This window comes from Pempheris klunzingeri, chromosome 8 (assembly GCF_042242105.1).
Source record: "Pempheris klunzingeri isolate RE-2024b chromosome 8, fPemKlu1.hap1, whole genome shotgun sequence".
NCBI classification, from domain to species: domain Eukaryota; kingdom Metazoa; phylum Chordata; class Actinopteri; order Acropomatiformes; family Pempheridae; genus Pempheris; species Pempheris klunzingeri.
Window position 1 is genome coordinate 22,145,589 of NC_092019.1, and position 13,989 is coordinate 22,159,577.

Below are 13,989 nucleotides of genomic sequence, written 5' to 3' on the forward strand. Positions count from 1 at the left end.
TTAAAGATAACAGCCGGAATTAGCTTAGCATTAAAAGCGAACTAACTTAGTTGGTAAAAGTAACATACAGTCTGTTTTATTGTCGAAAAGTGAAAAGGAACGAAGTCAGGCGATTAACTTCGTACGTGGGGGGGTGACGACAAGTCTCATCATAACAAGTATCACCTTTGTTACGTATTTTTAATACGGAATAAATCCACCTACACTTTTCTCAACACATATTATATAAATTATATTTAACATTTGTTAATATACAGTAAAATACACACAGCCACCACAAAAACAAGACGAGCACCCCTCTGGCAAACTTTGTGGTCCAGTCCGGTAAAATAACTGTTCAGAGGATGTGGCTAGAGGAGCAGAGGAGTGTTTACCTCCAACTAGTCCACAGAAAGCCTGATTTATCCCTCATCTACTATTAATCTCCCGATACACTTTAAACAAAGCGGTCGCGTCGCATGTTTGAACCGGTTCTCTTATTATAGTTAAATTGTTTTATTCCGAAAACGACCGAAATGAGCAGTCTCATGCAGTCTTGGTAAAAAAGTCAAAAAAGTCAAAGTCACCACAACAGGTTTCCTCAACACGCCCTGAGCTACAAGTTCAGGTAAATCCACAGATTTAGCACAATTCCTGAGTTTATTTGAAGGGAGCCTTTATGTGACTAAAGTGAATGGACAGAAACATTGCGACCCCTTGTGTCTAACACGGCTGCGTGCAGTCACGTGATAACTTTTGCCTCATCACTTAATTGTTCATTTTTACTTCATTAAATTGCTATAAAACGATATGTGAGTTTTTTTGTTTTTTTTTTGAGTCTATGTTATTTAGAAATCCTCTTAAATTCATTGATCACAGAGCTTCTTGTATGTATGACAAACGGAAACATTCATCTCACCCCTGGCCTGCAGCAGCAGCAGCAGCAGCAGCAGCAGCATGGCTTCATGTGGCCTCATGAGCTCTTATATGTAGGATGCAGCCTGCAAGAGATTGGATATCTCTTCCCAAAGGACACATACAGTGAACGGGGCCGGCGCCAGGTCACCTTGTCTGAAGCTGGAAACAGGAGAGCACACGATGTCAAAACACTTTCATTTAAGATGATGCATGAATGTAGAGACTTCAACCGACAGGCTGAAATGCTGTCGATTGTTAGGGCTGTAACTCATGGCTCTTTCTGCTATCTGCATATTTTTAAATCATTTTCCAAACTTAACTAGGAATATAATTGTAATTTTTGTGACTATTTAAGAAAGTGATAGCGTTAATAGTCCAAAATTTCCATTAACGCCAAATGAATGGCTTCAGATATCTTGTTTTATCTGACCAGCCATATCTTCGATCCAAAATCCAAAGATCTTTGGTTTATTATCACATGAGACAAAGAAATGCAGCAAATCCTCACAAATGAGAGGCTGGAACAAACAAATGTTTGGCATTTTTGCTTGCAGAAGAACCTAAATAATTATCTAAGTAGTTGCTGCTTAGATCTGTGTTAATCAGCTGATCAGTTAATCATCATTTCAGCTCTTGTGGCTTAGTGTACTGCACAGGAAGCACTACTTTGCCTCATCTCTAATGCTCACACCCCATCATATGCACACACTTCATATGTTTCAGTCTTAAAAATACATATTAGGGCGTTCTCCATCAACTACATTTTAGAAGCTATAAAACAGAGACATTTACAGCCCTGATAGGAACAAAGTCATAGTTATTGTTTAAAGTAGTTTTCTAAAAGTATTATACAATATTTAACAGCATATATCCAGAAAATCTGCTCATCTTTTGCTGCAATAAACGCGCCTTTACCTTCTTGTCAGTTTTAACCTTCAGCCAGCAGTAGCTTCTGTGTCCTTTCAAATCAATGGCAGAGCATCACAATGACTTGGCAATTTCAAATTCTCCGATGGTTTACCAGACATCTCCTGTCGTCTCACTCCCTGTGACCGCCTCCTGCAATCAACACTTCACCCACTGGCTCCACTTCAAATCAGAGAGCCGAGCTCTCTGTCACATATGCAGCCCGGGCAAAGAAACTGCTCCAGGATCCAGGGAGTTGTGTTGCTGAGCACCTCTGGCTGCTGAATCGGGGACTGGAAACTCGATCTGAGCTAAAAATAAAAAAAAAAAAAAAACATCACCAGCATAGGGAGAAAGGAGGTGTGTCACTCACTGTGTGTATGCGTGTGTAGGCTCACAGAGGTGCAGCCTACCCCATATACACAACACACACACACACACACACACACACACACACACACACACAGGGTTTGCCATATATCAACATTTCCTTGAAGTTTCCCCCCTCATGTGTGCGCCAACCCAAGGTCTCTCCTTCACCCCGTCCTGCTCATATGTGTGTGATTTCCAAGATTGCTCCGACTGATTTTTATTTCATCCATCATAGGCTAACACAAGGTTAAAAGAGGCAAGGTCTATTATAAAGAGCTCAGTGCTTCACTGTGTCATCTGGTTACATCACATGACAACATCTCTGACCTCCAGCGCAGCCAAAACACACAAACACACAGCCTGGCTGGCATAAGCACAGCTTATATCCTCGCCCTGTGCACTGCACAACTTGGTTTGTTTAATTCCTCTTTAAAAAGATTTTTTAAAAAAACACCTCATTACATTTATCATGTCGACACGCTGACTGTACCAACCACGTCAGTCTCTCTGTCACTGTAGTCAGCACCAAGGTGAGGCCTTCAGTCAGCGTCTGTTCTGTCAGCCTTGACTTCAGAGGCCTTGTGTTTCTGTCCGTCCAGCTGGCATTGACTGACTGTCAGACCCTTTGATGGCAGATATCTAAACTTGATAGGAAGAGAAACTACATACGACACTATACGTCACTTTTACTGTTTTCTGTGAACTGGAGGAAAAAGCATGAAATGCGTGGGTGAAGGATTTATCGGTATAATTAACGACGTTTTAATTACTCAATGACACCTTCATATTGAGAGGAATGTCAGAGAGCACTTATTGATACCAAATTACTACGTAAAACAAGACTAATGAATAAGCAATAACAAAGAATGTCAAGCACATTCAAATAAATTAAACACAGTCAAACTGGACTGTGATTGTGGGGGCTAAGGGGAAAGAGCAAGAGAGAAGACAAATTGCATTTGTATAGTTTGTTTCCTCTGAGGTCATTTCCAGATATTTAAGTCTACTGGAAAATGAGCACAGTGTAGTTCATTTCTATGATGGCCTCAAAAACAAAAGACTGAGGACGTCAGGTTAAGCCGGCTCACTACAGGGAGTGATAGAGAATGGATGAAAGTGGTGTGAGAATCCTCAGAAAAATGATTTTCATTAGGGTTCATCCCTGCTGATGTGTCCTTGAGCTACTTCTGTGGCTGACCGTGACCTTTGGCCTGTGGAGGGTGGGGGGGCAGAACACAGCATTTATCTACAGGCAAAAATAAAGCATCACATTACACTGAAATGCATTTATGTATCTGTGTTCAGTCCCTTTAAGCCCTGCATGTGTTTGTCCGAAAGAATTTGTTTAACAAAAGGACTGATTTTGCATGGCAGAGCTGCTGCTCCTTCTCATTACAGAATGAATATAGAAGCCTCCAGCCTACATAGTACCACAACATGAATATATGTGAGAAAAGATGATATTAAGGAAAGAATAGTTGATAACCAAAGCCCGCATAGCATTTCCTGCTTTACACTAATAGCCTCTTAGTAATATCTGCATTCATGCTCCACTAACAAAGAAAAACAATCTTTGGGGTTTGTCAGAAACTTTTGTCTGTCTGAGAGAACTTTCCTTTGTCAGTCTAGAAATCAGAGGAAACATGGCTGCAGTCTGTAGGCTGTAGACGCTCATGCTGTGGTTATGGATCAGGTCTCATCTTCTCAGGTTTCCTGCTGGCTTTCAGCACTCTCAGCGTGCATCTCTCCTGGATTCACACGCTCTAATTATAGCTGCCTTAAAGTCAGCCGGGACTGCTGGGGAGACTTCTGCGAAGACACACAGAGACTCAAGTTTTTTTTTTGGAAAACATTTCCCAGTTCTGAGGCTTTTGGGCATTTTTGGCCTTTGTGGAATGGAGGATTGTTAGAACCGATGGACTGACAATCTGGTTTAAAGGTTTTTTTTGGACTGCTTTGTGGTGGGATTAAGCAGGAATCAAGAGGCATTATGTCAGTAATGTAGCCCCACAGATATTTCTCCGCTGGTTTATGCCAAGGAAAGGTCAATATTTTGTTCAATCGCCGGCTGTAAGTTGCTCCAGCAGAAATGATATGCAACTTGTTTCTTTTGGTCGTCTTCAGTCTGTTCGGTGAGTTTAAAATCGTCTATGTCCTTCCCTTTAATTATGAGGAAGACTTGATGTTGGTGGTTGAAGTTACATGTTTGAAAGTGAGTTCCTGAACTGAATTTCTTGTTTTTTCCCAGAGCTTTTTCATAGAATAAAATGTCAATCAGTGAAAATGTCTTTTGTTTAAGTTTAAGTTTTTATTTTACTGGATTAATAAAATAACAAATAATAATAATAATAATAATAATAAATCAGAGTTATTACTCTCAGACATGAAATATCGTCTTACAAAACTTGCCTAAAACTTCAAAATATCAAAATATTCGTGTGACTGATGAATAATCCAAAAACAAGTATTTATTCATATTAAATTAAATATATCAAATTAAACTTGGGCCTAATCTCTCACTGCAATGTAACTGCAAAGTGATTTCATCCTCTTTTTTTAATTTCGAATTCCTCCATTTTATTTCACTGTATTTAAATCTGATTTCTATGTGTCTTTTCATATTGCGGTGCTTATTTTCTCTTGTGCTTTAATGCCTTTGAAAGGTGCCACACAAATGAACCTGCTTTAAAAACACACAGCATCAATTTTTAGACAAATATTCACTTCACTGAGAGCTCCAAGCGCTTCATTGGTGGTATCAAGAAAAAGTTCTACTTTATAGCTCCTCCGTAACTTAAACATATATAAAGTCTGGATGGTTGGTGGACAGTTGTCGCTACACATGCACGTTCTTCCTCTCTGCTTCTTGATCATTTCTAGCATTGATCCTTTCTACTCCTGTGTTTTTGTCTTCTTCCTCTCCTCCTCTTCCTCCCCTCCTTCTTTTTTCCTGCAGTGTCTCAGGGCCACGGCGGCTGTGCGGAGGTGGACTCCCTGACGGAAGCCGTGGCAGGAGGAGGATTCCTGCTGGGCTGCATCTCCTGTAAGAGAAGGGAGGAGGTGTCAGCCCGGGCCACGGTGGACTGGCACTTCAAACCGCTTGGAGAGGAGGAGTTCATACATGTGAGTTCACCAAAGAGATTGAGGGAGCAGGCGGATCTGGCTGGGGTTTGTCAACGAAAACTCTCTTCTACTGTCAAGATGCCTTCAGCAACTCTGAAAGGAAGTACATTTTACAGGGCCAGTTCTTTACATTTGTCATTTTTATCAGCTCTGTATGAACACTGGAAACTCAACAGCTGTTAACTGAACATTTTTTGTCTCTAAATAGAAGAAATCCATATTTATGCTGTTTTTGCATTTATTTTCTATTCTATTTTCTATTTTCTATTCTTATTTACATGTTTATTAAGTTTCCTATCTGTCCCCCCTCAGATTTTCCACTATGACCACCCCAGAGCCGACATCCTCCATGAACATTTCAGCGACCGCCTGAAGTGGCACGGGACAAAAAAAGGCGATATTCAGATAGGAGCCATTTACATTCATAACGTCACCTTCAATGACACAGGCACGTACCGCTGCACAATCCACCGCACCCTCTTCCTGCCACAGTACGATGAGCACGTCACTGTGGAGAAGGAGGTGGAGCTCAGCGTGGTGTCTGTAGGTAAGCTGGGCTGGACCTGTGAGAAGGCTGGCCCTCTTTTACAAGTAAAAGTCCTTCATTTTACATCTTAGATACCTAAATATAAGTACGGAAGTATTATGAGTATTATGAAATCAGAAGTAAAAGTACTCATTCTGTGGAAAAATGCCCTGAGTGGTTTTGTAACTACATTATATACAGTTTGGTAGTTTAACCCAGTGGCTCCCAAACTAGAGGTCGGGCTCCTCCAAAGGGTCAGAAAATGCATCTGCATGAGATGATTAATGAGATTCGAAAGACGACAGTTCTGCTCCACAGATTTTTGTTTTTCTCTAAACTTTGCTCTTTTTTAAAAAATATTGGATAATTTTACCTCTATGGGCCTTTGAGTGAAACATCATTTTTTTGGTGGAACTAACTACTGCTGGATATGTGAAGTAGATATCGAGGGGCCTGACAAAGACACTGTTTTTTTTAGAAGGGGTCTCATGAGCCAAAAAGATCGGAAGCCACTGATCTAGTACATATGACAGCTCTGTTTGTTACAAACTTTGCCTTTTATTTTGTATGTAAATCCAAACCGTAACTATGAACTCAAACTAACAGAAGTGGAGATGAAGCATAAAGTGGTGTAAAAAAGTTAAGTTAAGAACAAGAACCTCAAAACTGTACTTGGGTACAATACTTTAATAACTTAATTCCACTACCTTGTCAGATTTCCTCTAATTTTTACTTGAATCTGTCTTTTGTTGAGGCACATCTCCACCACTGAGAGGATTTCTGACTTCAGAGCTACTTTACCTTCAAATGTTTGTGATAGTCTGCACGGAAAACAGTCTTAACCCTGGTGGACCTGCTTCCTCTGCACTGCTACATTGTTGGCTCTTCTCTCTCTCAGCCAATCGGGAGCTGACAGCGGTGATCGCAGAGATTATAATGTACGTGCTGATTGTGGTTCTGCAGTTGTGGCTTGTTGTGGTCCTGGTCTACTGTTACAAGAAGATTTCAGAGGAACACGAAGCTCGGGAGGCTCGTAAAGCTCTCAAAGCTCAGGCACAGTGAGTGATTTGTCTTTTGTGTGATGTATTACTAAACTGATTATTTCACATGAATTAAGCAATATAAGTAATCCACCTTTTGTTCTTATATTTCCAGGCTTTTGGAATCAAAAGACAACTGTGACGGGGTGCAGCTAGAGTAACTTTACCGTGAGTCAGATCGATCTTTCAAGTCGCCATTATACACATTTACAGGCTCGCACAACATCCGATTTTTATATAAAATAAAACCTTAAACTGTTTTTATGTTTGTTTGTCATTTTGCATCCACCAGGTGAAAAGATCATCTCTGCAAGAGTCAAGTAACAAATGCTGTGCCGTGATTTTGCCAACAAAGGCACAATTATTGTTTGTGCAAAGAGGTTGATTTTGAACGCCTTGGTCACGCTCAGTCCTATATGCAACCTGTGTGAGTATACATAGGAGCTGATGGTGCAGATGGCCGTAGGCAGGGCAGGAGTCCTTTGGATGTCAGGAAAACAGGGTGTCCAAGGCAAAATCAACTACTGGAAGCAGTGAGACGTGTAGAAACGCACGTGTAACCTGCTGCAACTGTGGGACATGGCAGTTCATCAGGTATCCAAATGGTCACTGATGAATTTTCTATTGATGAACTAATCAGACGATTGACGCATCAATTCAGCTTCACTTCAAATGCTTGAAAACACTTTAAAATGTCCCAGTAGCAGCCTAAATTGTCACTACACTTGTTTTAGAATAAATGGCTTCAGGCCCCCCCCCCAATCTATGCAATGAGTTTGCCATCGTTTGAAAATGACATGCAACAAATGTGGCCTCTAAATGTTGAATTTTGAACGACTGTCATGTCTAAATCCTACCAAAGAAGAGCTTCTAGGTAGCCGTGAGTGGAACGGCAACCCTGATGTCTTGACACTGGCCTCACTCCTAAACCAGCTCCAGTTAATGTTAAGCACAAGCAGCATGGCTTAATTTACAAGTCAGCCAAAAACACAGTTCGAGTCAATCTAAACTTATCTGACCATCCTAGTCCTTCTCTGTGCAAGATTGTAAATCAACTTGAATAAAGAAAATGTTTTTGTAAATCACTTGCCCACTGCACTTTGACAGTGATCCAGTGTTGAGGAACTACATCTGTTTTGCAGATGTTGCCTGAGATGCTTCTTCATTCTGTGTGACGTGTTTTAGAAAACAAACCTGGACTGAAAATGCTTTGCTGTGTTTGCCAAATCCCACAACAGAATAAGTGTACGTCTCTGTCTTAAATACACACACACACACACACACACACCTACAACGGTGAGTTAAAGGACATTTGGAGGTGACTGTGTGGTAACTCAATCTAGTGTGAGCAGTGCTGCAGACTGTCCAAACTACCTGTGTTCTGAAAGCAGCTTTGTTCTCCTGCTGCAGCCCTGCACCGTCCTCAAAATGACCACATGCTCCTACTGCAAAAGGTGAACAATGGAGATTCTGTCAATACACAACACAATACAAGCCACACCCTGGGATTTAACATCAGTCTAGAGCCACAAAGGATGATGATAATCCTTCATGTTTGTTTATCCCTGCTTACTAGTGGCACAAAATTAGTAGACTTTTCCACATGCAGGCGTAACATTAAAGCTAATTAATTCTTTTCATCTGATTTTCAAACCATTTTACCAGATTAACGCCGCTTGAGTGAGGTCAGATGTAATGACAATATCCTACCTCCAAACATGCTCATCTGAACCGCACCACTATAGGACACTGTTGTAAATCATGCTACACCACCGCCCCACTATACGGAGCTCCCGACCTTGCCCTGTGACCTCCTCGTTTCATTAGACGTGTTGACATGCTGAACATGCTGCGGATCTCTTCCGCGTGACAGTATGAGAACGAAGGAGGGCACATTATGACCAGGAGAAGCGGGGGGGGGGGGTATGTTTCTACCAGAGGTGTAGTCTGGGACCAGCTGCTGGATACACATGACTTGAAATAATCGTCTGCAGGACAGCAGGAGCTGATTCCACAGCCTTGACAGGTAGGCTCGTCCGTCTACTGAGCAAAGCTTGAATAATGTTGATATCATTTTGTGGGAATCAATTAGGTCACCTTACCTTTACTCCAAAAACACCAAAACTAAACCCTGAGAGCTCAGCCAAATTGAGAAAAAAGGCTCTTCAGCATTCAAGCTCAGTTTGTTGGGTAGGAGTCAGAGAATACTTTTCAAATCAGACGGGATGACATACTTAAGTGTCACTTAGTGCAAATTTAAAGTGCAAAACTGATTTCTCCTTACGTCCTTCTCCTGGATGACTGAGTTATATAGCAAACCTCTCAGATGCCTGATACTTTCTTGGACTCTCACTGCGCTTCCTTTCCTTTTTTTCTAGTGTTTTAACATGCACTTTCTTTACTCAAGTGAATTTTGAGGGAATATTTTCCCACATAAACACACTAAAGTGAAATATAGTATATTTTTTCCTAATCTTTCCTGAGAGATGAGTCTTTTCCTCACAGTCTCCTCCTCCTCCTCCTCCTCCAGTTGCAATTCGCTGAGTGTGCAGCAGAGGTCAGCCATGTCCCACATCAACGCCACCGAGCTGCAGTCACTCCTGCTCTCCTTCCTGCAGCACTGCCTCAACAGCACGAGCCCGCTGTCTCATGCGACTCCTCAGAACTACACTACCCAGCAGGCCGCGCACCACGTGGCTGGAGCCAGGGCCCACGCTCAGTCTCAGGGCATGATGTATATCTTTCTGGTGGTTGGCATGTTCAGCTTCTTCACATTCGGCATCATGCTCAGCTACATTCGCTCCAAGAAGCTGGAGAGCTCTCACGACCCGTACCACCAGTACATTGCCCACGATTGGGCCAAGGTGATGACTCCGTCCAGGGTCGTCACTCAGGCTCTGCACAGGGAGGCGGGAGGTAACGGGGCCAGCAGCAAGGAGCCCATCGTCATCTGCAACCCTGGAGCAGCTGCCAGACTAGAGGGAGACGCTCAGCTATTCAAACACTGACCACTTTCAAGAATGTAATACTCTGTAACACAAGATTTTTTATCTACCTTAAATTTTAATGTCACATAGCAACCGAAAGTTACAGTGTTAGGTTCGTATTGACAGATCAGTGACTTCACAGAAGCAACTTGTATCATAAAATTGCCTCGTGTTCATCTTGGTTATCGACACATGCAGTTCCTGGCACTTCACAGTCACGCAGCCATGATTGCTCAGTGCTGTTCTTCTACTAACAGCTGCTGACACTCCTGCGTATCTGGACAATAACAGTAGTAACAGAGTCAAAGTGTTGAAGTGGTGCCATTGTATTTGATTCAGAGTGATGAACAGGTCTGTCTGAAGTATTGCCTCGTGGACTGAAATGATTGGTTTAAGTGAATAAAACAAATGAATCACTGATCCCAAATCATTTTTCTGTTTGCTTAGATTCAAAGCTTTAGTGTTTTCATCTCAGCAAATTCTTCATCCAAGACATCAGGCCTTGTTTCATATTTGTGGGCTTAGTTCTGACATTGGATCTTTTTTTCTCCTCCTTCCTCCTCTCTCTCTCCCGTTCTCTCTCTCTCTGCCGGTCCAGCCTGTGTTGGTGGGCTCCTTTCACAGCGCGGTCAATCTCTCGCGACAAACTGAAGTGAACCATTTGCATGTTGAGCATCGGTACGATGAGGTTGTAGTTGTCCACAATCTTGTTAAGTTTTACCAACTCCTCCTGTACAGATGCACACAGCTGCTCCCACTGGCTGTGCTCGTCGGGGGTCATGGGCTCACTGAACCTCGACCTCCCCTCCAATAACCTATTTCGGATCTGAGCCACGGCCTCCCGGATGTCGCGTTGTGTGATGACCCAGGGTGGCTGGTAACCATTATCTATGAGGATGCGGTTGAGGTTGTGGGTCATAGGATCAGCGTATGGATTGTGGTCAAACTTGTTGAGAGGTTTTCCAGCTCCACTCAGGTTCCTGAAGTCTCCCCGGGCCATGGACTCCTGGATCAGGTCCTCCACAAGTCGTTCCACAGCCTGGGTGATCTTGATCTTTCGGCTGCGCTGACGCACGTCCCGTTCCACCAGCGCCCCCTCTGCAGCAGCTGCCCTCTCGTGCTCCCTCTGCCGGTAGTTTAAAACCTGGTCTGAAGCCCGGTCCACACGAATCTGACGGTACTGACGCTCACGCTGGCTGGGCGTGCCTGAACCCAGACCCTCATAGTTGAGGTATTGTCTGTGTGCGAGTGCGGTACCTCTGAACTTATCCTCATCTACCACCTCCTTCCCTTCATCAGGTTGCTTGGTCTTGCTCTGATGTGCTAGCACAGCACGGTAGGCCTCCTCAACCCGAGCAAACAGCACTGCATCTGCGGTCGGCGCCCCAGAGTCCGGGTGGTAGAGCTTTGCTAGGCGCAGGTAGGCCTCTTTCACCTGCACAGGACTGCTGAGTCCCTCATCAGGCAGCTGCAGAAGCCTGTAGCTCTCTTGCAGACTCCTGCTGATCTGGGGCCTGGAGCTGAGAGCTCTGAGTAACAGGGACTTGGACAAAACGAGCAGAAAACGGCCATGGTAAAAGTTACCGCGGGAGACCAGGAGGTGGAAAGTGCAACTCATTTCTGGCACACTCCTGTGGATTTGAAAAACATTATTATTATCGTTATTTTTAACTAGTTAATAGTTTTTTAAAAAAGTTATAAAAATATGAAATATCTAGCCTGCTCTGTCACTTAAGAGAAATCTTACAGAAATAAACTAAATCTTTTCACCAGGAAGCAATTATGTTTCACAATAGACCACTAGTAGTACAAATAACCTTAAATAAAGATGGAATAGTTCTGTCAAATTAGCAAGTCAAATAATAAAAGCCTGGTCCAGCTCTGAATATCTACTGAACAGGAAGTCTGAGTCATTGCTTGTCACTTTAGGGTTGCAGTTGGATACACTAAAAGGACTAATTCATCCCTCATGTCTGGTGCAGCAGGCCTGTTTAACTCCCATTGTTTCTCCATTTTCATGAATGTAGGTGCTGGTAGTACATTTTAATAAATATTCACCACATTTCAAAATGAAATGTCACACTTGACATGACGTTCTTTCCTCGCAGGCATCTCTGCTGTATGTGCAGATCTACTTAATATGTTTTCCTCTGAATTGATTAAAGCCCACTGTATAGGAAAGTCTTTAAGCGTGAAGTCACTTTTCCAGTCACTGAGTGTGCACATTTGATGAAGGTGTCTATTAATGGAAATGATCATAAAGCATTGATATCACAACAAATAAGGTAATGATTTCCTCACTCACAGTTTATAATTCTACATTCACGTTCATTTGGTGTTAATCAGACCCCAAAGAGGTCGATAGACAGGATGAGAAATCTAACTTTATGTGCCTCACTGTTAATCCACTGGTGGCTAATGGACAACAGCTGCTAAAATTGTGACTTTTTTTTAAATCCTAAAAGTTAAGATCACACAGCTGAATGACACCATCACGAGGGCTCCATAACAAAGCTGATTAGATCCTGTCTCACTGTCACAAATCACTGAAATGAGCAGTGCATGCATTTGAAGGTGTATCTTACCTTTAATGGTCAGGGCCATCCGGGCTCCACACAGATCACTGTTACAGACAGAGGTTAGATTATAGTTAGCTGGTACAGGTGTTAGATTATAGTTAGCTGGCACAGAGGTTAGATTAAAGTTAGCTGGTACAGAGGTTAGATTATAGTTAGCTGGTACAGAGGTTAGATTAAAGTTAGCTGGTACAGAGGTTAGATTATAGTTAGCTGGTACAGAGGTTAGATTAAAGTTAGCTGGTACAGAGGTTAGATTAAAGTTAGCTGGTACAGAGGTTAGATTATAGTTAGCTGGTACAGAGGTTAGATTATAGTTAGCTGGTACAGAGGTTAGATTAAAGTTAGCTGGTACACAGGTTAGATTAAAGTTAGCTGGTACAGAGGTTAGATTATAGTTAGCTGGTACAGAGGTTAGATTAAAGTTAGCTGGGACAGAGGTTAGATTAAAGTTAGCTGGTACAGAGGTTAGATTATAGTTAGCTGGCACAGAGGTTAGATTAAAGTTAGCTGGCACAGAGGTTAGATTAAAGTTAGCTGGTACAGAGGTTAGATTAAAGTTAGCTGGTACAGAGGTTAGATTATAGTTAGCTGGTACAGAGGTTAGATTATAGTTAGCTGGTACAGAGGTTAGATTAAAGTTAGCTGGGACAGAGGTTAGATTAAAGTTAGCTGGTACAGAGGTTAGATTATAGTTAGCTGGTACAGAGGTTAGATTATAGTTAGCTGGCACAGAGGTTAGATTAAAGTTAGCTGGCACAGAGGTTAGATTACAGTTAGCTGGTACACAGGTTAGATTAAAGTTAGCTGGCACAGAGGTTAGATTACAGTTAGCTGGCACAGAGGTTAGATTAAAGTTAGCTGGCACAGAGGTTAGATTACAGTTAGCTGGTACACAGGTTAGATTAAAGTTAGCTGGCACAGAGGTTAGATTAAAGTTAGCTGGCACAGAGGTTAGATTACAGTTAGCTGGTACACAGGTTAGATTAAAGTTAGCTGGCACAGAGGTTAGATTACAGTTAGCTGGCACAGAGGTTAGATTAAAGTTAGCTGGTACAGAGGTTAGATTATAGTTAGCTGGCACAGAGGTTAGATTAAAGTTAGCTGGCACAGAGGTTAGATTAAAGTTAGCTGGTACACAGGTTAGATTACAGTTAGCTGGTACAGAGGTTAGATTATAGTTAGCTGGTACAGAGGTTAGATTATAGTTAGAGGTTACCGCTGATGAGCCCTGAAGACAAGATGACAGAGAGCTGCTGACCTGTCAGTGTTTACCTTGTTGCTGTTACGAAGCCTGCCCTCCTCCTCTTCCTCCTCCTCTTCTTCTTCGTGGTTTTCTCTACAGTTGTCTTGTATTATCGCCCTCTGCCGGACGTCGACAAAACATCTACTTTTCTTCTTCCTCCTTAGTTTTAATGGCGGGCTAAAACATCCAATCATCAAACTGAAGATACTTGGTGCCTGCCTCAATAATAATGAACAGAGATAAATAAAGAAGTCCTGAGGACGGACGGACGGACGGACGGACGGTCACTCTGCATTAGGAACGGCAGCGGACTGGA

At 42.4% G+C, this 13,989-nt stretch overlaps 3 protein-coding genes across 4 annotated transcripts; 2 read left to right on the forward strand and 1 right to left on the reverse strand.

Moving 5' to 3' along the window:
- The first annotated feature begins 3,970 nt into the window (after positions 1-3,970).
- Positions 3,971-7,926, forward strand: LOC139204925 (sodium channel regulatory subunit beta-1). Of its 2 annotated transcripts, none has more exons than XM_070834956.1 (6): positions 3,971-4,307; positions 5,132-5,298; positions 5,611-5,845; positions 6,723-6,882; positions 6,980-7,032; positions 7,157-7,926. In XM_070834956.1, the coding sequence occupies exons 1-5, from the start codon at positions 4,265-4,267 to the stop codon at positions 7,023-7,025; spliced, it is 651 nt and encodes a 216-aa protein (XP_070691057.1). In that variant the 5' UTR covers positions 3,971-4,264; the 3' UTR covers positions 7,026-7,032; positions 7,157-7,926. The 2 variants fall into 2 exon arrangements, with proteins under 2 accessions (XP_070691057.1, XP_070691058.1); XM_070834957.1 differs by having other exon boundaries at positions 3,971-4,245; positions 5,140-5,298.
- Positions 7,927-9,428: 1,502 nt separating this feature from the next.
- On the forward strand, positions 9,429-9,955 carry LOC139205284 (potassium voltage-gated channel subfamily E member 1-like). The gene has a single exon (XM_070835450.1). The coding sequence runs from the start codon at positions 9,429-9,431 to the stop codon at positions 9,870-9,872; it is 444 nt and encodes a 147-aa protein (XP_070691551.1). The 3' UTR covers positions 9,873-9,955.
- Positions 9,921-12,513, reverse strand: dnajc28 (DnaJ (Hsp40) homolog, subfamily C, member 28). The gene is made up of 2 exons (XM_070835449.1): positions 12,437-12,513; positions 9,921-11,482 (listed from the first exon to the last, which is right to left on the reverse strand). Exon 2 carries the CDS (start codon positions 11,467-11,469, stop codon positions 10,318-10,320), a length of 1,152 nt encoding a protein of 383 aa, XP_070691550.1. The 5' UTR covers positions 11,470-11,482; positions 12,437-12,513; the 3' UTR covers positions 9,921-10,317.
- Positions 12,514-13,989: the final 1,476 nt, after the last annotated feature.

Bases quoted from the DNA above. Each gene is read 5' to 3' on its own strand.
- LOC139204925 (XM_070834956.1), top strand. From the start codon at position 4,265: ATGATATGCAACTTGTTTCTTTTGGTCGTCTTCAGTCTGTTCG. The intron at 5,846-6,722 runs GTAAGCTGGGCT...TCTCTCTCTCAG, and splicing joins GCTCAGCGTGGTGTCTGTAG to CCAATCGGGAGCTGACAGCG. The intron at 6,883-6,979 runs GTGAGTGATTTG...TTATATTTCCAG, and splicing joins GCTCTCAAAGCTCAGGCACA to GCTTTTGGAATCAAAAGACA.
- LOC139205284 (XM_070835450.1), top strand. From the start codon at position 9,429: ATGTCCCACATCAACGCCACCGAGCTGCAGTCACTCCTGCTCTCCTTC.
- dnajc28 (XM_070835449.1), bottom strand. From the start codon at position 11,469: ATGAGTTGCACTTTCCACCTCCTGGTCTCCCGCGGTAACTTTTACCAT.